General features: G+C 37.9%; 2 protein-coding genes across 3 annotated transcripts; both read left to right on the top strand.

The window, feature by feature from the left end:
* Positions 1-11,552: 11,552 nt before the first annotated feature.
* On the top strand, positions 11,553-12,011 carry LOC121752788. The gene has a single exon (XM_042147881.1). The coding sequence runs from the start codon at positions 11,553-11,555 to the stop codon at positions 12,009-12,011; it is 459 nt and encodes a 152-aa protein (XP_042003815.1).
* A 2,136-nt stretch (positions 12,012-14,147) lies between these two features.
* Positions 14,148-22,443, top strand: LOC121752380 (DExH-box ATP-dependent RNA helicase DExH10-like). Of its 2 annotated transcripts, none has more exons than XM_042147414.1 (17): positions 14,148-14,309; positions 14,898-15,897; positions 16,080-16,394; positions 16,592-16,696; positions 16,776-16,844; positions 17,892-18,059; positions 18,140-18,211; positions 18,301-18,417; positions 18,629-18,853; positions 18,991-19,149; positions 19,834-19,923; positions 19,996-20,172; positions 20,462-20,615; positions 20,935-21,083; positions 21,206-21,301; positions 21,811-21,903; positions 22,043-22,443. In XM_042147414.1, exons 2-17 carry the CDS (start codon positions 14,923-14,925, stop codon positions 22,151-22,153), a joined length of 3,075 nt encoding a protein of 1,024 aa, XP_042003348.1. In that variant the 5' UTR covers positions 14,148-14,309; positions 14,898-14,922; the 3' UTR covers positions 22,154-22,443. The 2 variants fall into 2 exon arrangements, with proteins under 2 accessions (XP_042003348.1, XP_042003351.1); XM_042147417.1 differs by having other exon boundaries at positions 14,149-14,309; positions 20,080-20,172.
* Positions 22,444-24,517: the final 2,074 nt, after the last annotated feature.

The raw sequence follows: 24,517 nt of genomic DNA, 5'->3' as shown, positions 1-24,517 counted from the left end.
TTGGCCAATGACTTAATGGTCAAGTAATATAGAGAATTTGAGTGTTCTCTCGAAATTCTAATTGAGGAATGAATCTCATTCTTGGCTCAACTACCATTTCCATTTATCTTATGATGTACCCAACACAAGTCCGTGTCTCAATCCTCCTTTGGGAGGCAAAGCATTGGACAAGATCAAAGCACACCACTCAACAAACAAAATGTGTAATGACCTCAGATCCAAGGACTATTACATACTTCATGCACTAATAAACTGTAGACACTTAACAAAACAGTTTAATAGTAGGGTATACCAATACTCTCCAAAGTATACCATGTGTCCATCACGAGTATCTAATATCTCATAGTTGTGAGAACAACTACATTCTCGAAGAATGTGATGCAAACCCCATGCTAACCTATAACATATCATCAATATCCCATTCTTGATGATCATTGGTTAGGGCTATTTTAGAATTATACTATATCATTAATGTCTCACACCATTAACGTCAGTCATAATTCAAGGGAACAAATATTTAGAATAAAATCAAACATTTAAAACAATTATTCCAATAAGTGCACAAAACCCGTAGAAAATGAAATTTTCATATAATGTGATCAAGTAATATTGTCTCAACACAAAATGTTTCTAAGACATATAAAACTGTAACTCCCACTGATTCAAAGCCATCTACCAACATGCATAACACCTAAGCTCTCAAAGTGCTTGTTGTGTTTTGCTATACATAACGGTTTGGTGAAAGGATCAGCCAAGTTATCATCAGTGGGTACTCTTTCTAATTTTATGTCGCCTCTTTCAATTATTTATCTGATCAGATGATATCTTCTGGGAACATGCTTGTTCCTGTTCGTAGCTCTGGGTTCTTTTGCTTGCGCAACAGCACCAGTGTTGTCACAATACAAAGGTATTGCACTATTGGCACTCGGAATGACACCCAGTTCTTTAACGAACTCTAACAAAGCAACAGCTTCTTTGGCAGCATCAGATGCAGCAATATACTCGGCTTCGGTGGTAGAATCGGCAGTTGTACCTTGTTTGGAACTATTCCAACTCACTGCTCCACCATTGAGGACAAAAACATATCCAGACTGAGACTTATAGTCGTCATGGTCTGTTTGGAAACTAGCATCAGTGTACCCAGTAACTGATAACTCTGGTTGTCCACCATAGACTAAGAAATATTCTTTAGTCCTTCTAAGGTACTTAAGAATAGTCTTACCAGTTTTCCAATGTTCCTCACCGGGATTTTGCTGAAATCTGTCTATCATGCTAAGCGCATAGGCCACATCTGGCCTAGTAGAAATCATGGCATACATAATAGATCCTATAGCCGAAGCATACGAGATCCTTTTCATGTTGTCTCTTTCTTTGTCATTAGAAGGACAATCCTTCTTTGACAATACAATGTCATGTCCCATAGGAAGAAAACCTTTCTTAGAATTCTCCATTGAGAAGCGCCTTAGCAACTTGTCTATGTAAGTGGATTGTGATAATCTTAACATCCTATTTGGTCTATCTCGATAGATCTTAATTCCAAGGATGTAGGAAGCATCACCCAGATCCTTCATCATAAAGGAACTAGACAATCATTCTTTCACGGATTGCATCATGGAACGATCGCTTCCCATAATCAAGATGTCATCAACATATATAATGAGGAAGACAACGTTTCCATTCTCGCGTTTACTATAAACACATGGGTCCTCTTTGCTTCTGACAAAACCAAACGATTTGATTGTTCTGTCAAAACAAATATTCCAACTTCTCGAAGCTTGCTTAAGTCCATAGATGGACTTCTTTAGCTTGCACACTGCATTCGGCCTTTCTTTCGATATAAAACCTTCTGGCTGTGTCATATAGACATCACATTCTAATTCTCCATTGAGAAATGCGGTTTTGACATCCATTTGCCAAATGTCAAAATCGTAGTATGCAGCAATTGCAAGTAATATCCTAATGGACTTGATCTTAGCAACTGGCGAAAAGGTTTCATCATAGTCAATGCCTTCGCGTTGACTATAACCCTTTGCCACTAACCTAGCCTTGTAGGTTTGTACTTTGCCATCTGCATCTCTCTTCTTTTTGAAGATCCATTTGCAACCTATGGGGTAAACCCCATCTGGCAAGTCAACTAGTTCCCATACTAAGTTGAAGTACATCGAGTCCATTTCAGATATCAAGGCTTCAAGCCACTTCTCTCGATCGGTGTCTGACACCGCCTCGATATAGGTCTTAGGCTCATCGTCATCTAAATCAACTTCATCATCTTGGTTCTCAACCATTAGATTCAGTCTCTCAGGTGCACGACGAATCCTTCTAGGCCTATTGATCTGGTTTTCTTCTGGCTCGGGCTGTTCATTCTGATTGTGAGTAGGCCCAGGAATATCACTATGATCTTCTTGAGGTAGAGGTGATGCAACTATTGTATCATCTTGTATTTGATGCATCTCATTGTCTTGAGAAGGTTCTTCGAGAGTCCCTCTAAGGTCTCCTCTAATAGTATTTTCCCCTCCCAATAGATCATCAAAAACTCCCACTGAGTTATTGTTCAAACCATTTGACAATACATCATCCTCATTGTTAACTTGTGGTTCTTGAATTTCTTCAAGATCTACCATGTTGTGACTTTGTTCCTTTAAGACATAAGTGTCTTCAAGAAACTTCACATTCCTAGAGATTATCACCTTGTGATCTCCGGGGCAGTAGAATTCATATCCTCTAGTTTGTTTAGGATATCCCAGCAAGTAACACTTCTCACTTTTAGATTCCAACTTATCAGTCATTATTTTCTTAACAAAAGCTGGACAACCCCAGGTCCGCATATAGTTAAGACAAGGCTTTTTGCCATACCATAACACATATGGTGGTTTCTCAACTGATTTAGATGGAACTCTATTCAGAATGTAAATAGCAGTCAATAAAGCATGACCCCAAAGAAATAAAGGAAGACTAGCTAAACTCATCATGGATCGAACCATATCCAATAATGTTCGGTTTCTCCTTTCAGATACTCCATTCATTTGTGGTGTACCAGGAGGTGTCCAGTCCGACTGAATTCCATGCGATTTCAAGTAATCAAGAAATTCTCGGCTCAAGTATTCCCCTCCTCGATCTGATCGAAGAGTTTTTATACTTTTCCCAAGTTGTTTCTCAACTTCACACTTAAACTCTATAAATTTCTCAAAGGCCTCAGATTTGTGTTTCATAAGATACACATATTCATACCTTGTCAAATCATCAGTGAAAGTAATGAAGTACGAATAACCACCTTTTGCTTGAGTTGGAAACGGTCCGCACACATCTGTGTGGATCAACTCTAGCACATCATTAGCATGCACCCCTTTCCCAGAAAGTGGCTTATTAGTCATCTTTCCTTTGAGACAGAATTCACAAGCACCATATGATTCAAAATCAAATGAATTTAGATAGTCTAACTTTCTCAATCTCGCTATCCTTTTCTCATTGATATGACCAAGTCTACAATGCCAAAGATAAGTAGCATTATCCGTATTACATAGCTTAAGTCTTTTATTTTGCACATTGAGAATATCCCGTTTGCATTCAAGCATATATAATCCATTCTCTAAAGAGGCATTTCCATAAAACAATCCATTATTAGAAAACGAGCACCTGCTGTTTGCAAAATGGAAGGAAAAACCTTCGATGTCCAACATCGGAATGGAAATAATATTCTTTGAAATAACTGGAACGAAATAACAATTATGTAAATCTAGTCTATGTCCTGAGGGAAGATCTAATCTATAAGTTCCCACGCGTTCGGCAGCAACTTTTGCTCCATTTCCAACACGTAGGTCTACTTCCCCAGGCCTCACTTTCCTGTTGTCAATTAAACCTTGCACATTATTACAAATGTGTGAACCACAAGCGGTATCCAATACCCATGATTGCGAGTTATTCATAGACATATTTATCTCAATGACAAACATAACTGAGCTCCCACTCATTGCACCTTGTGCCTTGAGTTTTGGACAGTCTCTCTGCCACTCCGTGAAATTTGACCTAGTCAATTTGTTTGTTTCCATCATACACTCATAAGATAAGTTTGACATATTATCTGAACAGAAAATAAAACGAAAAGCAAATTAAAAAAGCATACAAAGATCACAATCGCATCACTAATCAAACAAGGGTTTATTGTATTGATTAGCTCCCACTAATTTTAACATATATTATGTCCCCCAAACATAAAATACGAATTTATATCTAATATAAATTTTAGTGGTCCAAGATCCAAGTCTATATTATTGCAGCCTCTGCGATGGCTGATGACTACAATAATATCACCAGGTAGGCCTCCAAGCCAATTGTAACAACAATTTTACAATTCTTGGTTTATTAATCTAATTAGTATACGTCCATAAATTATTCTGGTTGCGAGGGCTACTCAAAATAATTTAAGCAAGTCAACCCCATCACACGATGCCAACCATGCATCTATGAATGAGCCTAAACCTTGTAGATTTAGAGTAAACGCGAGGGCATAAAACTCGTGGTCGAAAAGGCTAGGAGCATCAAATAATTGTGATGGATGACGCGTTTGTTTCAAAACGAGACTTATATTTTGTGGGGAATAATTTTGTGATACTTAATTGTCAATTTAATATCTAATATTAAAGTCTTAAACAATTACTGGGCGCCGCCTACCCAAACATAGTATAACACGGACTACAAATACTGGGCGCCGCCTACCCAGACATAGTATAACACGGACTACACATACTGGGCGCCGCCTACCCAGACAATAAAACGGTCTCTAACTACTATAGTTGAAATAAATAAATAAGCATAAAATCAAATAGCATGCTTATCACATAAGATATCAAATAATGCTCAACAAATAAAATCAAATTTTATTCTCTAATTAAATGTGGATTTAATTATATTAATTCTAAATTAATATAATTATACATATTTAATATTAATTCCAGATTAATATTGTGCTGTGGAGTATATATTATCATTTCCAGATGATAACTATGTCCCAATTTGTTAATCTAATTAACGAAATTAATTCAATCTGTATTAATTCTAAATTAATAAGTTTGTAAATCAAGTAATGACTCCAAATCATCATCAAGTACATATATTATATATTATTCCAAAATAATAATATTAACAAATTCTTGCTCATTAATCCATTAATCCAATTAATAAATTCATCATCTGATCTATATCAATTCCAAACTAATATAAACAGATATTTAATATTAATTCTAAAATAATATTAAAACACATTTACTATTATTATTCAAAATAATGATAGTAAATAATTTGTTGGCTTGATTAATATTATTAATTCTAAATTAATAATGTGATTTACAATGACTAAAAGCACGATTCGAATCCGACCCGGATCTTCAAAAGCCCGCTAGGGTTCTGGGGAAAAATCTCATGCCGTTGCCGTTCGGTTTCCTCTCCACCACTGCTTTCTCCTGCAGCCGCTGTGGCATCGTTTCCGTAGCTTTCAAGAGTTGCTGCCTTGCTGCCTAAGCCCTCGCTTTCAGCGACGCCGCCATCAGATCTCTCGCAAGTAAACCCGCAAAACCCGTACAGACCGCCCAAAACAATATTGCGTGGAGTATACCAAAGATGTAATCAAGGTAATCATAACATTAAAGAATTGCCTATGAATTCTTATATGCACCGATTCAAAATTAATTGAAATCACCCAAGTGAAAGAATTTTGAAATATAATTTTAGAATTTTGATTTCCAAAATCATCCACAAATTAATTAGGAAACAAAATTAATTATGAATCAAGCCCCGGGCTCTGATACCACTATTAGTAATTCTTGTATTCATCTAATGAGCGCAGCGGAAATTGCAGACAAGAATAACAGATCTAGATTCATAATCATATTGCAAGTTGAGCATGTAATACACAACGAAACTAAATCTTACTTGTTGTGTTGTTCTTCTTCTACGATTGTGTCCTGCAAGTTGAATCCACTACTATCGAGGTCCACGTGTATTCTGATCCGATGCAGGAACAATTCCTCGGTACAATCGCTCTATAGAGAAAGTTAGGAATTCTCTACAAAGCTTTACGTATTTTCTCTCTAATGTTACGGTATTTCTCATCTCCCACAATGGAGAATAAATGACCATTATATAGACAAAGAGTCATTAGGGTTTCATGATTGTTGGGCTTATGGACTAAATATAATTGTAGCCCAACTATAATTATTTAATCCATATTAATCTAATCTAGCCCATATCCTTTCAGTATGAAAATAGTCATAGCACAGATTCATCATAGAATGAATGGGGTATGCATATGTATAAATTGGGCATGTGAATTAAGGAGCGCAATTTCTAGATAAAGAAAGATTGAATTTGGAGAGTTGGAAAGTTGCTACTTAAATTGATCCATTTTTTGGCAGATCTTGGACAAGTATAAGGAAATTTTCGTGAAAGGAATGTTTCTAATGTAATCAAGCAAGGCTACAATGCCTTGCGAATTATAATTCCTCTTAAATTGCGTACTACATAGTTGTGCTCGTATTTTGGCCACATTTGCTTCGTTTTGGCCCCACTGTAATGTTTACATTTGCATATTTTTTGCCCCATTTTTTAATTCTCAAATTAAAAAATCGACCTATACACTTTACTCAAGAAATGATTAATTTAAATCATTTTTTAATTATACTATTACTCAATTAGAATAAAAATAACTGAACAATAATTGCATCAAAATTTAATGGAAATGTTCAACTATTCAATTATTCTAAAATTAATATATCGATTAATTCGACTAAACTCGTCTAGCTAACTATTTTATTAAGAGCACTCACAATGGAAGCATCAATCTCTAGGCCTTGAGGCCGGCCCTCATCGGCTCACCAATGCAGGAGAAGGGCACATGAACGGCCCTTCCCTACTCACGCCATATACTTGAGCCGTCGGGCTTGGACGATCTCCATTGGCCGATGATCGGCCCTCCATTACGGGGATAGGGCAGATCATCGTGTTGGAACATATATACTAAAAGACATTTTTCGAGTTTATTACGAATTTGATAAATTGCTTGCATATTGTAAACTCTCCTTATTTAATGAGAACAATAAATGTTTTCTTCATGCTGTGTATTTTACTTTATAGGTATTGACCGTCTTTAATTATATATTTAATTATATAATTAAAACGCCGGAAAGTAAAATCAGTTTAAGTCTTCTACATTGAAGGCTGGGTCGTGGAACAAGTCATTACAGTAGGTGACTTATTCAGAATGTAACGCCCGTACTTTTTATGGAAGATGACGCACGTAAATCGAGGAACGGTCGAAGGAATTATATTTGGAACAACACCAAATATTATAATTTTTTCGTTGGGCGTTTTTAATCGTTGTGAAGACAAGATAACGAAATTTAATAAAGTTCCCGTGAATTTTTTTTAATTGACGAGGGAAAATACGAAAAAAAATTATAATGTATGAATTTATTTTGGACTTTCCCAAAATAAATTTGAAGTCCAATTAAATACAAAATAATTGGATTCTTATTACTTTTTTAAATCTACCAAATAATAGTATATTACTAGCTTGGGCTTCCAATTTATCTTTTAATTGAGCCCAAACCAAAATGTACTTAATTTGAGCCCAACAACATGGGATTCAATAATTTCCAAGCCCAAAAGCTTTCTTCTTCCTCTCTCTCACAAAATGGTCGACGGTTTCTCCCCCATGACGCACCAATCGGTTCCTCCACCCCTCTAACTTCCCCCATTACTTCCACAACTCAAGAGACACCCACTACATCCTTAAACCATTACCTAAACACCTCACATTACACATCAAAGAAGGAAAAAGAAAAGAAGCGGCGAGAGGAAGTGCCGAGGAGAAGGAGAAAGCCTTGAGCCATCCACCTTGTGTTTTCTACCATCTTTTTCAATCTTCTTGGAGGTATAATCCATTCCTATCATTAAGCATGTGTTGTTTTAAGCTTTACATGCATATAGCTTTGATTATCCTCCATAACCGAGTTAAGTAGAAACCGACGTAGAACCAACCGAACGATCGCCGTAAGTAGTCGACGCTATGAAAGAACTTAACTTTTTGATGAAAACGCGTGTTGCGGGTTGATTCGGGGTTGTTCGGGGTAATTTTCGAATGGGAAGAGGTCACCGTTGGCAACGGGCGACGGCGGACATGCCGCGCTCGCCGGTGCTGCCGACGGTCAGAGGCTGGACCTCCCACGGCGACGACGGCGACGTTCCTCTCCCCGGAGAGGCAACAGCGGCGCTGGAGCAGGCGGCGACGGCGGCGCAGAGTGACGGCCGCGGCTCTTTCCCTGCGGCCTGCGACGGCGGCGAACGGAGGGGCGAGCAGCATGGCGTCGCGACGTTCCCCACCCCGGCGGCGACAGCAGCTTCCGACGGGCAGCAGCTCTTCCGGTAACGAGCGGCGGCGGCTGCTGCGTGTTTTCCGTCGGCCGAGAGAGAAAACGAGGAGAGAGAGAGGGAAGAGAGAGAAAGAAATGAGATAGAGAGTGAGATAAGAATGGGCTATGTTAGTTTTCTTAGATTGGGCCTCTTTTTTTTCTTTTTAAAGTTGGGCCCATTTGTGTTGTTTTGGAGATATAAGGTAGTTGGGCTTCCTAATTAAATTATTGGAGGAATAAGGTAGACTAAGTAAATAAACCTTTGGGCCGTCAATTAAAATTTAATCGGGGGAAATTATTTAATTAATTCCCGGAAGACTTTTTGAGGAATGAATTATTTACCTAGGTATGAGATAATACTTTTTCTTCGGTAAATAATTACGAAAAGTTAAGCATGCGCTTGAATAATTTTTTAGAAATTATTCCGACGACATGGAAAATACGAGAAGCCAACGGAGGAAAAGAACGAGCGTAAGCGGCCGACCGGCGTCGCACGCGATGCCTTGGGCGGTCGCCGAATAACTGAAAATGCATGAAAACCGAGAAAATGAATTAAAGGATTTAATTAGAGTGCATGCATTCTAAAATGGTTTTTGTTACCGAGATTGATATGAATTTTATGTATTTTCCGAGAAGGTGGTTTGCACGCACGCTAAAAGTCAGAACGAGGAACTTTTTACGGAAATCCTAAGCTTTTGAGGTGGGCTTTATTACTTAAACTCTTTTATTTGAAATGATATGTTATGGTGAGATAAGGGCGGTTAAAATAGTATGTCATGCCGTATTTTATGTTTTGAATTGCCTATCTGATTGTCTACTAGGATAATGTCCTACTAGACTTTGATGGTTAACGAATTCGGGTCTGACTAGGGAGTGAGTCCCTACTCGGACTAGTGCACTGATGGGGATCGTGAGCCGTCCTTTGTGGTCGGCCGGTCCAGTGATCGAGTTTGTGGCCACATTCTCGTTTCACATGATGGTTCAGATATGGTATATGATGGAGGATGATAATGATATGTGTCTGCAGACACCTTTTAAGGAATGATTTAGTGTTTCTCGGCCTTTTAAAGTAAAACCCGAGTTTCACTCAATGATGGCTTGACATATCTTAAATGATGAATGTATTTTGGGCATGAGTTCACTGAGTGCATTAAAGTACTCAGCCCCTGCATATGTTTTCCCTATGTGCAGGTTGAGCGGTGACGAGCGCGGTGGGTGTTGAGCATAAAAGTGAAGAATGTCTATCAAATGTCTAGAATATGGTGTGTCTTCATACATAGCATTATTCTACTCTCGAAATGCTTCCGCTAAATATGGTTTCTTTTGAGTTCGTGTATTGTTGGGATATTTTTCATTTGGAGTTGTTGATTGTTGAAATGATACTCTGATTTTATTCGAGCTATTCCCATTTGTTTCGGGCTATGGTTGAGTTGTGTTGTTTTCCCTCTTTCTTCCCCGCTTCTTTAACCCTCCCCTAGTCGCGATCAACCGTGTTTTCTATCCTTAGGAAATGCGGGCGTGACACAGAACCTTGTAGAAGTAAAACTTTTTCATGACCTAGATAGGCTTTGACTACCTATTGCGAAAAGTTGCAGTGTACATCCGAAAGTCGTCTTTACCTTGAGAATAACTAGTGACACTGGTGTGGTATAGCATTGAAAGGATCTAAAGCATAAACATTTCTTTATTGCTATCTACTGAAAGATGATGTCTTGGAGATTTAATATTTCTTAATCTTTGTAATAATATAAGACACGCGTTATTTAATCATACGCTGCTTTGACTTATCAGTAGGTCGGGTTTTTCGCAATCCAATATTCCTGATATCTTGGGTAGTAGTAATTAATAACTAGTACGGTGTCAGTTTTATTATTACATTCAATCGTGTGCTTTCCCGGTTTGACTATATCCCCAAGAGGTGTTCGAGAGAAGTTTTATTATTCGGAACCCGGCCGATTTGGATTTAATCCAAAAATAATAGAAAAGCAAAGTATATTTAATATACATCTCTTACTAGACAAACTCTTGGAAATAAAAAGATGTTGATTAATTTAAAGTCCATAACAGACTACAATTAATTAATGGATATAGAAAGTCTTAAACACCGGAAATAATATATTAAAGAGGTTAACCCAAATTGCTTGTAATCACAGATTGGATGGACGGTCAGTATTTCTTCTATAGTGGCACAAGAAATATTCCATTGGCCTTATATTGAATTATGAGTTATAATTTAATTAGTAAAGAAGGTCCAATAGGGGAGACCCAATCCAAGCCACATAGATCCCTAACCTAGCCCATCACAAACTCTATAAATAAGGATGCAAGAGATGTGACAATACATACAACATAAGAAGTGAAACTCTAGCCTCCACACTTGAAATTTTCGGCCCTCTCTCTCTAATAAAAGAATTCAAAAATCCTCTTTGTGTGTTATTAGCGTTCTTGTCTTCTCCTTTAAGATAACTATAATTTCTAAGAGATTCCTCCCACAAGCAATTTAGATCTAGAGTTGGGTCATAGGTTAGAAGATCATTGGTCTTGCAATCAGAATCAAGCTTCAAGATCTACACGTGGAGAAGTAGCAAGCCACTTCGATTCTTTGGAGAATCATAATCGTAAGTATTCAACGTCCTAATTTAATTCTAAATATGTGATTAATTGCTCAATAATATGTCTCTACATGTTCAAGCATAAAATTGAATCGATCCACATAATCTCCTAAATAGATTCTTTTGTGGATTTATGTAATTTGCAATTTCCGTTGTGCAAACCCCAACACATCGGCCTTACCTTTTTTTTTTGAATTTCTGTATTCCATATATTCTACTATAAATATCTTATCTCATTCTTTCCATTTCCCACACCAACATCTTTATCTTTTCTCATTTTCTATTGATTTTATCTCTCTTGAAGAATATCAATGTCTTTTGGTAGCGATTTTTGAAGAATATAAAACGCGTTGTACAACGTATGATAGCGAGGGCGGAACAACGCCGTCGAGAACCGAAGCAAGAGGCGGCCCCTAGGCCAATCCGACATCGTAAGTCGGTCGCCCGTGACCATTTTGCGACTCGCGACCGACTGTACGTGAATTACTTTCCCGAGGATCCACGGTGGGGCCTGACAGTTTTCCGTCGGTATTTTAGAATGTGGCGAGAGCTATTCTTGCGCGTTGTTAACGGGTTGTCAGCACGTTGCCTAGACTTCCAACAGTGTTGGGACGCCACCGACAAGCCCGGATTGTCGCGACTGCAGAAGTGCACGACTGCAATTAGGCAGTTGTCCTACGGGGGAGCGGCCGACTTGTTCGACGAGTATCTTCACGTCGACGACATGACTGGTCGCGAGTGTCTGAAGAAGTTTTATAAAGGCGTGATCCAGACTTCTGGCCCGACCTATCTGCGGAAGCCGACTGCACAAGAGTGTTTGTTCCTGCTTGATTTGCACGAGAGGGTGCATGACTTTTCGGGGATGCTGGTAAGCACTCTCTCTAGATTGTATGAATTGGGAGAGGAAGAACTATCCGATTGCTTGGAGATGCCAGTTTACAACCGGGTTCAAAGGCACATACCCAACTATCATTCGATGTGGATTTGGCATGCGTAATGCGATGTAGCCGGGTCGAATAACAACCGCAACATCCTGCAGTCATCACCTCTCTTCAACAACCAATGCCAGGGAATAGGCCCTTTTGTCGACTTCATCGCAAACGGCAACCAATATCATATGGGGTATTACTTGACGGATGACATATACCCGACTTGGCCAGGTTTTATGAGATGATCAGGTGCTCAACTGAGCCGACGAGGACCTATTTTGCCCAATGGCAAGAGGCTGCAAAAGGATGTGGAGCGACTTTCGGTGTGCTCCAAGAGCGTTGGGCATTGGTCAAAGTCCGGCGTGTTTCTTCTACCAAGGTGATATTTTTGGTATCGTTTGTGTTGCTATTGTCTTGCATAACATGATAGTGGAGATGGAGGTGAAGATGTAACAAACGTCCCCATTGAACCCACGTTGGACCAAGCCAGGGTGTTGCTAGTTAGTCCCACCGTCAGGGTGCCTCTCATGGGCTCAAGGCTTCGCCCGGTGTCTTCGGGCATTTGTTGACATGCACCAAAAATACGCTCATACTCGACTCCAGCACGATATGATTGAAGAAATTTGGGCACGGAGGCAGAGACAATAATGCTTTAATTTTATTTAAATTTGCATCTCGTTGTATTCATTTTTCCAATATTGTAATACAACAAAGATTTGCATTTTATATTATTTTTGCATTTTGATTTAATTTATTCGATAACATATTAAATATAAAAGGGCCAAAAAATTAAATAAAAATAGTGATGATGTGGAAATGAGATGAGAAGTGGGATAGGCCTTGAGATAGGCCCTTCCACTGCAAGGAGATAGGCCTTGTAGGTAAAATGCCGATGTGGAAATAAGAAAAAAAACGCCCTCGAGATAGGTCCTACCATTACTAATGCTCTAAGCTACATTCAATCATTTAATAATAGCTCATATTAGCATATACTCTTCGTTCTAAAGTAGTTAAGACATTTCTTTTGGACACGATATTTAAGAAATTGATATGGTAATATTAAAGTGGTGAGAGTAAAGTAAGAGAGATGAAGAGCGAGTAAAGTATGAGAGAAGATAAACTTTTTGCCAAAAAAAAATGACTTAACTACTGTAGGACAATCGAAAAAAAATACGACTCAACTACCTTGGGACGAATAAATATATATTTTTTGAATTATATAATATTATATAAAAATGTAATAAAATATTAAAAACCACATAAATAAATATGACTACTAGAAGGGACATAACTAGAAATACAAATTAGCCGGTGCCCACCATTTAATACTAATAATAATTTAAAAAGTTCCCACAACTTATTATCCGTATACATCCATTTATACAACTTATACCATTAGAGTCAACCATTAAACACTAATAATAATAATGGATTAATTCTCGTGCCGTCCAAAATGTCCCTATTTTTATGAAAGTGAGTAGATTTCATAATAAAACTAAAATTTTAGAATTTTTAATAATTGTAAAAGTGAATTCCAAACACTGCACACAGTTTACATACACATACTCACTCTACACATGATGCACACGCTACACACACATACTTTACACACATTACACTACACACATCACACACACTGCACCCAATTTACACACACTGCACACTTTTACACATACTATACACGTTGCACACACCACACACACTACACAGCTTATGAAATAAATTAAAAGTCTGGGTACGACCATCACCAACCATACACCAAAATTAAGTTTTGGTGTATAACTTCTCCAATCATACACCAAACTCAAATCCGTTTCTGAATTTTTCTATGTAACAACACCAAATATGGTCTGCAAAAATCTTGTAAGATAAAAACTCAAAAAGAGTGTAAAATTTGAATTTGATAGAAATGATTGGAATAAACTACTATTTCATGTAACGTATACTCAAAAATGAATTTGAGTTTAGTGTAAATAATTGGAGTTAGATGAAAAACTTAAGCTAATTAAAAGTTGATGAATTCATAAAATAAAGAAATTCTAAAAGTAATAAATAAATATAATGAGCGGCATAGAGCCACATCTTTTACTAATTTGAACCATTAATTTAATAATAATGACGCTATGTGAATATTAAAATACAGAATTATTTAAATATACTACTTGGATTCGGGATTTTATTAGGAGTATTTCGTCGGCAGTCTCACATTTTTCAATTTCTGTAATTTTCGCAAACACTGCTCAATTGTTGGCATTTACAAATAGGCCCACTGTCTGAGCTTGAAAACCGGAGTTTAGGGGAAAATTAGGGTTTAAGCATTCACAGACCAACCAACTTCTTTTGCTTCCGAGCATTCAACCGTATTGGTAAGGACTCCATCTTCGACTATGAAACGCGCATATGATTCATTTTTATTTGTGTTTTCCTACATGCATGCAATCAATCCTGTGTTAGAAACCAGAGAGTTTGCTTTGCTTTTGCTCAATCTAGGGTTCTGTTTTGTCTTCACCAAGCTGAATTCGCTGCGTATGTGTTCTCTATTTTCTTTCATATCTGAAAATGTGGATTTTACTTATGTTTCTTATCAAATTTGACACTACATTTTCTATCGCCGAACTTGCTCGATATTCTGGAATCTGTGGCTGGTTCAATTGGTGATTAATTCCGTTTTCTGAGTCATTTGTGTTATTGAGTGCATTTGCGGGTTTGTACGTTGTTGTTTCTTATGAAATTTGACACTACATTTTCTATCGCCGAACTTGCTCGATATTCCGGAATCTGTGGTTGGTTCAATTGGTCATTAATTCTGTTTTCTGAGTCATTTGTGAGATTAAGTGCATTTGCGGGTTTGTACGTTGTCGTTGTTTGTATGTACAATCTCGTCTATGTGCACAGACGACAGCGAAATATTTCTCTCATGATTGAACCCATTCATTTATGATGGTTTGTTACAGATAAGTGGGGTACTAGTAGGAGCAGATGGACGAATCACCTTCATCCGTTAAAAGGAAGCAGCCGGAGGAGGTTTCACAAGAACAACAGGAAAGCAATGTGCGAGAATCTCCCTCTAAGAGGCGTAGCTTATCCAGGACATGTGTGCATGAGGTGGCAGTCCCAACTGGATATGTTTCGACCAAGGACGAATCAACTCATGGCACCCTTGCAGATCCTGTTTATAACGGGGAGCGAGCTAAGACATACCCATTTAAGCTTGATCCTTTTCAGGAGGTTTCTATTTCTTGCTTGGAGAGAAAGGAGTCTGTCTTAGTCTCTGCCCACACTTCTGCTGGGAAAACTGCAGTTGCTGAATATGCAATTGCCATGGCTTTTAAAGAGAAGCAACGAGTCATATATACTTCTCCTCTGAAAGCTTTGAGTAATCAAAAGTACAGAGAGTTGAATCAAGAGTTTTCAGATGTCGGATTGATGACAGGTGATGTCACGCTTTCACCTAATGCAAGTTGTTTGGTCATGACTACGGAAATCCTCAGGGGGATGCTTTATAGAGGTTCTGAGGTATTGAAGGAAGTTGCTTGGGTCATATTTGATGAGATACATTACATGAAGGATCGTGAAAGAGGTGTAGTTTGGGAAGAAAGTATTGTCTTCTTGTCCCCTGCCATCAAGATGGTTTTTCTTTCAGCTACTATGTCAAATGCAACTGAATTTGCTGAATGGATATGTAATATACACAAACAGCCTTGTCATGTGGTATACACAGATTTTAGGCCGACACCTCTACAGCACTATGTGTTTCCTGTTGGTGGATCTGGTTTATATCTTGTAGTTGATGAGAATGAGCAGTTTAAAGAAGGCAACTTTTTGAAACTCCAGGATACTTTCAGTAAGCAAAATCATGTTGATGGGAGCAAGAGCACAAATTCCAAAGGCAGTGGCAGAATTGCTAAAAATGGAAATGCTTCAAGTGGCTCTGACATATATAAAATTGTTAAGGTTAGTGGCTTCAGAGGTTGCCATGTTTAGCCTGGATTAATCTCGGTATCTATGTTATTTAGATATGCAAAACAATCTATTTTTTTGTTGTGTATGGCTTTTCTTATTTTGTGATCCTTGTTTTATATTTTGTGATTCTTGTATTCTTTATTATTTTCTAAAATTCAAGTTGTTGATTGCAGATGATTATGGAACGAAAATTTCAACCAGTCATAATTTTTAGTTTTAGCAGAAGAGAGTGTGAGCAGCATGCCATGTCTATGTCCAAACTTGATTTTAATACTCCAGAGGAGAAAGATGTCGTGGGGGAAGTGTTTCGAAATGCTATCGTATGCTTGAGCGAGGAGGATAGAAATTTGCCTGCCATAGAGTTAATGTTGCCATTACTTCAGCGAGGCATTGCCGTTCATCATTCCGGTTTGCTTCCTATCATCAAAGAGCTTGTAGAGCTTCTCTTTCAAGAAGGACTTGTTAAGGCCCTATTTGCCACAGAAACGGTATCATCATTTCCAGCCAATTTGCCTATTAGCTCAAATTTGAATAAAGTGATACCAGATCTTTCAACATTGTCACAATTGCTAGAACTGTGTACATAAAGATATCCTTAATTATCTTTTTGTTTAAAATCTTTTTCTTTATTAGTCTATCTTATGCTGTAAGCTAATTTGTTTTACTCACTATATGGCAATGGCAGTTTGCAATGGGTTTGAACATGCCTGCAAAAACTGTTGTTTTCACAAGTGTGAAAAAATGGGATGGTGATAGTCATCGTTATATTGCATCTGGTGAGTATATCCAGGTGAGTAATTTTTTTCTTAAAAACATGTGCACTGTATCTGCTACCTTACATCGCTCTTAACATATATACTTGTATGTAGATGAGTGGTAGAGCTGGACGCCGTGGTAAAGATGAGAGGGGTATCTGCATTATAATGGTTGATGATAAGGTAAGGTTGGTATTCTCTTGTGGTTTGATTGGGAAACATCTCCCTCTTTGGACATAATTTCTCACTAAAAGATGTTTTATAGAAAGAATTTGTAAGCTGGTAGTGTTATCAATCCATAATTCCATATGCCTTATAAATCATTGTTTTGTTTGATGCATCCACTTGACAATATGTAATGCCTTGGACATGTATAATTATTCTTATATTTACACTTAATCATTTCCTGTAAGCCTAATAGTAGATATCAATATATAGGACCTCAAAGTTTAATTACTTATGTTATATGGAGAAAAGTGAGGGTAATTCCTTTAGCATTTTCCACTAGCCATGTCTAAACAGGCAGGCACCCTGTTACTGTGCTTCTTAGCCAAATAATTACTTAAGTTTTGATGTATGATGAATTTTCCTACAATATACCTGTGCAATGTTTTATCTCAAGGGATCACTGTTTCTAGTCAAAACGATGTTTTTATCTCACCTTGTCCACAATTAACCCCAAGGGAAGTACCTTTCTCTCTCTAAGAGTAGAAATATCATGGTATAGAATCAGATCAAATGCTACGTGAGTTCCTAAACTGTCCAAATGAATATTCGAAGTTTCTCATCAGACCGTATATCTAATCATTATATAAAACCAGAAGACTCTGAACTAAAATTTTCTTAACTATCCTTAATAGATGTCTGTATATATTTATATATAAAAACTAAAGTTCTATATATCATGAGTGGGGTATTAAAAAGAGAGAGATGAGATTAGTGCTCTTGGTAAGATAATTATAATGTCCAAAGGTATGTAAATCATCACAGGCCTAGTTAAATCACCTTTTTAGTAATGATACTATTACTGTTTTTTAGCTCTATGTTTCCATCTTTCTTGATTGGTGATTGGTCTTCCATACAAATCTAATTTTGTTGCCTCTAATCTGGTGATTTGAAATTGGCAATTGAAACTATATTTTTTGTACAATCGATCTCTAAAAATTTGTTGTGTTTCGTATAAGAGCAATTTATCTTAATTAACGTTTACCTTTCTTGTTTTGACATCAGATGGAGATGAACACACTAAAAGACATGGTTTTGGGCAAACCAGCACCTTTGGTCAGTACTTTCAGATTGAGCTATTACTCAATTCTAAACTTGATGAGTCGTGCCGAGGGACAATTCACTGCTGAGCATGTTATCAGAAATTCCTTCCATCAATTTCAGCACGAGAAGGTTTTACTTATAACTTGATTTTTCTGTTCTCTGATAGGTTCTTCATAATTTCTAACTCTATGAATTTTCTGCTTTTTTAGGCTTTACCTGACATTGGAAAAAAAGTCTCACAGCTCGAACAGGAAGCTGCTGTGCTTGATGCTTCTGGAGAGGTAGGATTTTGCTTTCACCTGGAGCTTGTAAGTTGTAACATCTTTTTTAGGATTATATATATCAAATAATAACAGAATTTTCCTACTAGGCTGAGGTGGCTGAGTATCACCGGCTTAAGCTTGAGTTGGCCGAACATGAAAAGAAAATGATGGCAGCAATAACACAACCTGAAAGAGTTCTCTCTTTCCTTCTACCTGGTAGACTGGTATGTCCCAGTATGGCTGTTTTCTGATAACATCTTGATTGCTCAGGTCGCATGTATGGCCAATCTTATTTGTGGCTCATTTCGAATTCTCTAGTTATATATAGTTGTTGCTTTATAGAACAACTTATCTACTGGGTTGGTTGAGTCTAGTCTTACACTTTTTACTTGACTCAATAGTTTCTCACTGAGAGCTTTTTATGTAACTTTGCAGGTTAAGGTAAGGCAAGGAGGAACTGATTGGGGCTGGGGAGTTGTTGTCAATGTGGTGAAGAAACCACAAGCTATATCAAGTTCTATGCCAGCTGAACTTGCTTCTTCACGTGGTAACAACTATATTGTGGATGCCCTGCTCCACTGTTCTATCGGCTCAAGTGAAACTGGTTCTCAGCCAAAGCCTTGTCCTCCTCAACCAGGAGAAGAAGGTGAAATGCATGTGGTAAGTTTATATTTCTAAAGAGAAGCTGGTTGTGATGAACATATTTTAATTCTGTCATCTTACTGCAACTGACATGAGCCATTAAGGATTACTCTAACATGTGGTAAGTTGATTCATGTACGTTATTTATTTATCAGGTTCCTGTTCAGTTGCCTCTTCTTTCTGCACTTAGCAAGCTTAAAATATCGGTTCCTTCTGACTTGCGGCCAAAAGAAAGTCGGCATAACGTTCTCCTTGCTATGCAACAGCTTGAAAAGCGCTACCCACAAGGCTTTCCAAAGCTCAATCCTGTGAAGGTGTGCATGTTAGTCTGACGCTGCTTTGTTGATCTTATTTTGCACTATTTGAGGATATTTCTCAGATGAGACTGGGAGCTTTGTGCCTACATAAAACAGCCTTTTTAATTTAAACCTTGTGTCACATTTTTGGTCTGACAGTTGGCTTGAAATATTTCTACGTCTTAATGCGAAACTTGGGAATTTTACAATCGTCTGCAATAGCCAATCAAGTGCTAATGTAACATGTTCATGTGGTGTGATAGATTTAACATAATTTGTTGCTTATAATTACTATGAAAACATGATTTTTTTTAATAAATGAATAGTGTATGTATACTTATCGTGAAACCAAGACATAATATGGAGAGATACTATTATACTAATACAACTCTTAGTGGCTGGTGATAGTGCAAAAGTAATGTTATCAGCCATTGTAATGCTACACTTGCTGATGGTTATATCTGTACCATCACAGACTGCCTCACTTGTGAGCATCATGCAACTCCTGTTGTGGTTTTGTCTTTTGTGTATGAGTGATTAATTGCCTTAAATGCTTCATAATTTCCTTTGCACCTTTTTATAACTTGTAATGTTCTGCGACTTGGTCTAAAAACAAGTTCATATTTCCTGTAGCCTCGAAATGTTTCTGTAATATGGAACAGATTTGCTGGACTTGAGTCTAAGAGAGGGTAATTTTGTCAGGATATGGGAATTGAAGAACAGGAATTTATTGAGTTGGCTAGCCAAATCGAGGAGCTTGAGCAGAGGTTGTTCACTCATCCCCTACACAAGGTATGTGAAAGTGCCCCTCCTCTCTCTTTCTTCTCTCTTTTACATTTAGCTCAGTTTGCTTGTTTTCCCCAGAATCTGATACAACAGGGGTTAACTGGCATTCTTGCAAGCATGCTAATCTGCACTTTTACCTGCCTAATTCTGTTTTGCTTCCAGTCACAAGATGTACATCAGATTTCCAGTTTCCAGAGAAAAGCAGAAGTCAATCATGAGATTCAACAGCTAAAGACAAAAATGCGTGATTCTCAGGTACTTATGTCTTGATGTTTACACCATGCCTTAAGACTTTCAGCCTGGCTTCTTACTCAAGATTGATCAACACTTGTTTATACATTCAGTTTTTTATGATATCTTGCTAATGAATTACCTGACACCCTTGGTGACTATATTTGAAACCACTGTTTTTTAGGCTGGCTCTGTCCTCTGTGGTTTCAAATACATCATGCTTATTGATTAATTTAAGAATTGTTCTCCTTTTATTTTCTTCAAGCCCCCCTCCGTTGGGTTTTTCTAATCAAATACTTAAACCTTTTTTTAGCTTCAAAAATTTCGTGACGAACTTAAGAATCGATCACGGGTTCTCAAAAGACTGGGTCATATTGATGGTGACGGCGTTGTTCAGTTGAAGGGACGTGCAGCTTGCCTGATAGACACTGGAGATGAGCTCCTTGTCACAGAATTGATGTTCAATGGTGAGCTTCCTGTAAGCGTGTATATCTCAAATTCATGATTGCTTCTTGTAGCAGCTAGTTTTAACAACAATTATCCGCTGTCTATTTTTTGTTGGCATTCATTGATAAGTTACACGGTTTTACTAGCCTTCATAAAAATTTGCTTTCTGACACAGTAGAAGTGTATTTTTGCTCGATAATAGTTTCAATTCTTCACTCTTCAGTAACGTATTGTGATTGGTTAAGTTAATTTATCCTTTCACGGTATATCCTTCGATGTACTCAAACTTGGTAACAAACATAATGTGTTTATTGTGGATTCTATGTATGTTTTTGACAGGTACCTTCAATGATCTTGATCATCATCAAGTTGCAGCTCTAGCTAGTTGCTTTATTCCTGGGGACAAATCGAGCGAACAGATACATTTAAGAGCTGAACTGGCTAAACCTTTGCAACAACTCCAAGAAAGTGCCAGAAGAATAGCTGAGGTGTCTTTAGTTTGATCTAATAACTGTTTTTTCTAAAAAAGTTTTTAGAAAATTTGTTCCCCAACTAAAATACGGACAGTGAACTATATTTAATGGAAAATTAAATTTATTGTATTTTGCAGATACAACGCGAGTGTAAACTCGAAGTAAATGTGGATGAATACGTTGAAGCATCAATCAGGCCCTTCTTGATGGATGTGATTTATTGCTGGTCAAAGGTCAGTTTATAGCAACACCATACATGGCATGCAAAACTGCTAGTGATGCTAAAAGTTGCAACTTTTTAACTATCTTTTGGAGCATAGCCAGTCTGAATTTTTGTTAGTTGACAGTTAGCATGACTGTTTTTTGATAACTTCTGTCTATACTTCTATCGCATCTCTTGTTGATAATGTTGAAGCATTATCACAGCATTGTTTCAATTCAGGTGGAATTCTATTTTACCCACTTTTTATGAGGAACATGTTAGAAATCACAATATCATATGCATGGTCAAAGCTTGCTGCCGGCAAATACAAAAATGCCATTGCTGGAAAATTTGTCATGCAAAATTTGTCACATCCAATGCCTTCTTGTCCCTTAAACTTAAATATAGGTGTTTTTAACACCTTTTTGTAAAAGTGGGTACTTTTACCCTGTACCACATTTCTTTTAACATAAGAATTAAAGTCTGTTAATTTTGTTTATGCAATTAAATTTTGTTGTTGATCTTCCATTTTTTGTTCAGGGAGCAACTTTTGCAGATGTTATTCAAATGACTGATATTTTTGAAGGTAGCATCATAAGATTGGCTAGAAGGCTTGATGAATTTTTAAATCAGGTAAGAGTTTTTCACCACCTCTAAGCAGCTTCTAAAGAAAATTAATTTAATTTGGAACAGTATATAAATTGTTTATTCTCTAGTTGTAGCACTTTTATATCAGTTCTAATTTATGCAACTATTGTACGTGTTTTTGCAGTTGAAAGGAGCTGCTCATGCAGTTGGCGAGGCTGGTTTAGAGGAGAAATTTACAGCCGCGAGCGAAAGCCTTCGTCGCGGAATAATGTTTGCGAATTCATTATATCTGTGATGTGGTTGAAACTACTGATAGATATGTTGCAGCAAGTGAAGTTGCAGGTGTTTGCCTTTCTAAAATTAGATAGGTAACATGTTCTCTCAGTTTTATGGAATTTAGATAGCTAACATATTCTCTATTAGCAAACCACACTCCCAACATCCCCCAAAAAATTAAATGTTGTAGCTTTGAATCTATATGGTGTATTTTCTGTGGCTGGGTGACAGATTTTTTGGTAGACTAGCAAAATGTTGTGAAATTGAATTGAAGAGAATTTTTGGAATGAAGATTTTTTTTTATTCTCATGTCCATTTGATTACAAATATTAGCATATTTATATTTGTCATGTAATAACGTCACTTATAAACTTAATTTACCCTTTTCGTTCACAATCAATAAACCTTTTTTTTCCTTTTTTAATCATCCATAAAAATTAGTCATATTCTATTTTTTATATATTTCATTTTTCACTATTATTTTATTTTTATTTTTCTTTCTATCCCTTTTAGTAGTATATTTTATTGATATTACATTAAAATTTAAGTTAGTTCATTATCAAGACATTTATAATGAACAGAAAAAGCATTCGCAATAGTTTGAGAAGTTTCTGTTTATTGATTTTATTTTTATACAGTATATAGATTCAAATAATATTTGTTGGTTGGACACCACCCTTGTGGTCGTTTCTACTTTCTAATGCTTAAAAAGTTGGTATTTACTTGAAAATATTTTTTACAGCATTCTGTGTAGTGGAGTAGGATTTGATTGATATATTGCTATCATGCCCGCGACAAAACAAACATTCGGCTTATCATAACCTACTTGCGACTTCCCACTACAGAAGGACATGGGGTACCAGAGTCATTTCTTCTTTATATGCAACCTACCGAAAAAATAAGAAATTTTTCTTAGGAATATTTCATATTAAAAACGTTTCAGCATTGTATCGATGTAAGATTCTTGAAATAAGTACAACTATCTCTTTTTGTTATCTCTTATAACTTTTTGATCTCAAAGATGTGCACTGTCTATCCCATATCCTCCATCTCGAAATGATCAGATAATTATGCCCTAAGAGCATCAGCAATGGGGCGCCCTAAGGCGCGCCCTAAAGCCTGCCCTATGCACCGCCACGTCAGCATTTTATCCTCATGCCCTTCCATCTGCAGTGGGGCCCCCTAAGCCGCGCCCTAAGCATTTTAACTGTTTTGTTAATTAATTTAACTGTTTTCAAATATATAAATGCAAACTTATTAAAAAACACAACGATTAACTAAGAACGGTAAAAAATTCATTGATTATAAAAACAAAGTTACACAAGTTAGAAATAAAAAAAAGAGACTATCCTACAAAAGTCCCAACTTCTGGCTAAACTCATCGCTCAACCTCTGGAGTCGCCGTACATGGACTGGTACGACAACAACACTCTATCGCGCACGTCGCTCAAGCTCTCGCCGCTTCCCTGATCCTCGAGCACTTCTCGTACTTCGCCGCGAACAGGTTGACTTGTTTCTTCACCTGATCCCAGTGCTTGCAGAGCTGCTCCCGTTGGCGCTTGTACGCGCTCGGTGGCTTCGCCTCATTGTAGCGCTTAGCGATGCACTCCCAGTACTCGAGCTGCTTCTGGTTGTTGGCGAATATCGGGTCCCAACACCTCGCCAAGACGAGGGTTTCATCCTGCTGGTAGTTCATACGGCCGGGGGCGTACTCTTCGTTCGTTGCCAGAGGTGGCAACTTCCTCGCGACATGCTTGGTCCGCTTCTTTCTGGCGGGAGCGGGGGCGGCGGCCGAGGGCTTGTCGGCGGAGGGGGCGGCGGCGGCCGCGCGACGTGAAGCGGGGGCATGGCGAGTTGGCGACGGCTCCATGTCGGAGAGACCGTACGAATCCGTACTGAACCGGATTGTACGTCTGGTTGGTGTCGAACGGCCGATATTCGCCAGGTTGTGTACCCGGCCACCGTGCGACATCTCCAAACGTCGGGCTATTAGGACTTGAGTATCCACCGGAATCCATTGTATAGCGTAATTTGAGAGTTGAAAAGTGAATCGAAAAGTTACAAATGAAAAGTGAAGCCAGGGTATATATATAAACAAAATTTTCGAATTTTAAAATTAAAAAAAAACTAAAACGCGTTGCATCGTCCGCGCCATCGTCCGCGTCACCCACTGTGGGCGGACGATGGCGCGGACGATGCCATATCGTCCGCGCTTCGTCCGCGGACTAAGCGTCGGGCGCGGACGACGCATCATCCGTCGTCCGCGGTGCCACAATGGCGGACGATAGTGCGCCCGACGCATCGGGCGCGCTATCGTCCGCCCCATTGCTGATGCTCTAACGCCCAATAACATCTCCTTGTTGTTGGTATTCCATAGGATGTC

This window comes from Salvia splendens, chromosome 10, assembly GCF_004379255.2.
Source record: "Salvia splendens isolate huo1 chromosome 10, SspV2, whole genome shotgun sequence".
Lineage (NCBI taxonomy): Eukaryota > Viridiplantae > Streptophyta > Magnoliopsida > Lamiales > Lamiaceae > Salvia > Salvia splendens.
This window is presented reverse-complemented; position numbering and strand designations above follow the sequence as displayed.

Excerpts from the sequence above, each read along its gene's own strand:
- LOC121752788 (XM_042147881.1), top strand. The coding sequence starts at position 11,553 with ATGTGGCGAGAGCTATTCTTGCGCGTTGTTAACGGGTTGTCAGCACGT.
- LOC121752380 (XM_042147414.1), top strand. The coding sequence starts at position 14,923 with ATGGACGAATCACCTTCATCCGTTAAAAGGAAGCAGCCGGAGGAGGTT. Across the intron at positions 20,173-20,461 it reads CAAAAATGCGTGATTCTCAG|CTTCAAAAATTTCGTGACGA; the intron begins GTACTTATGTCT and ends ACCTTTTTTTAG. Across the intron at positions 20,616-20,934 it reads CACAGAATTGATGTTCAATG|GTACCTTCAATGATCTTGAT; the intron begins GTGAGCTTCCTG and ends TGTTTTTGACAG.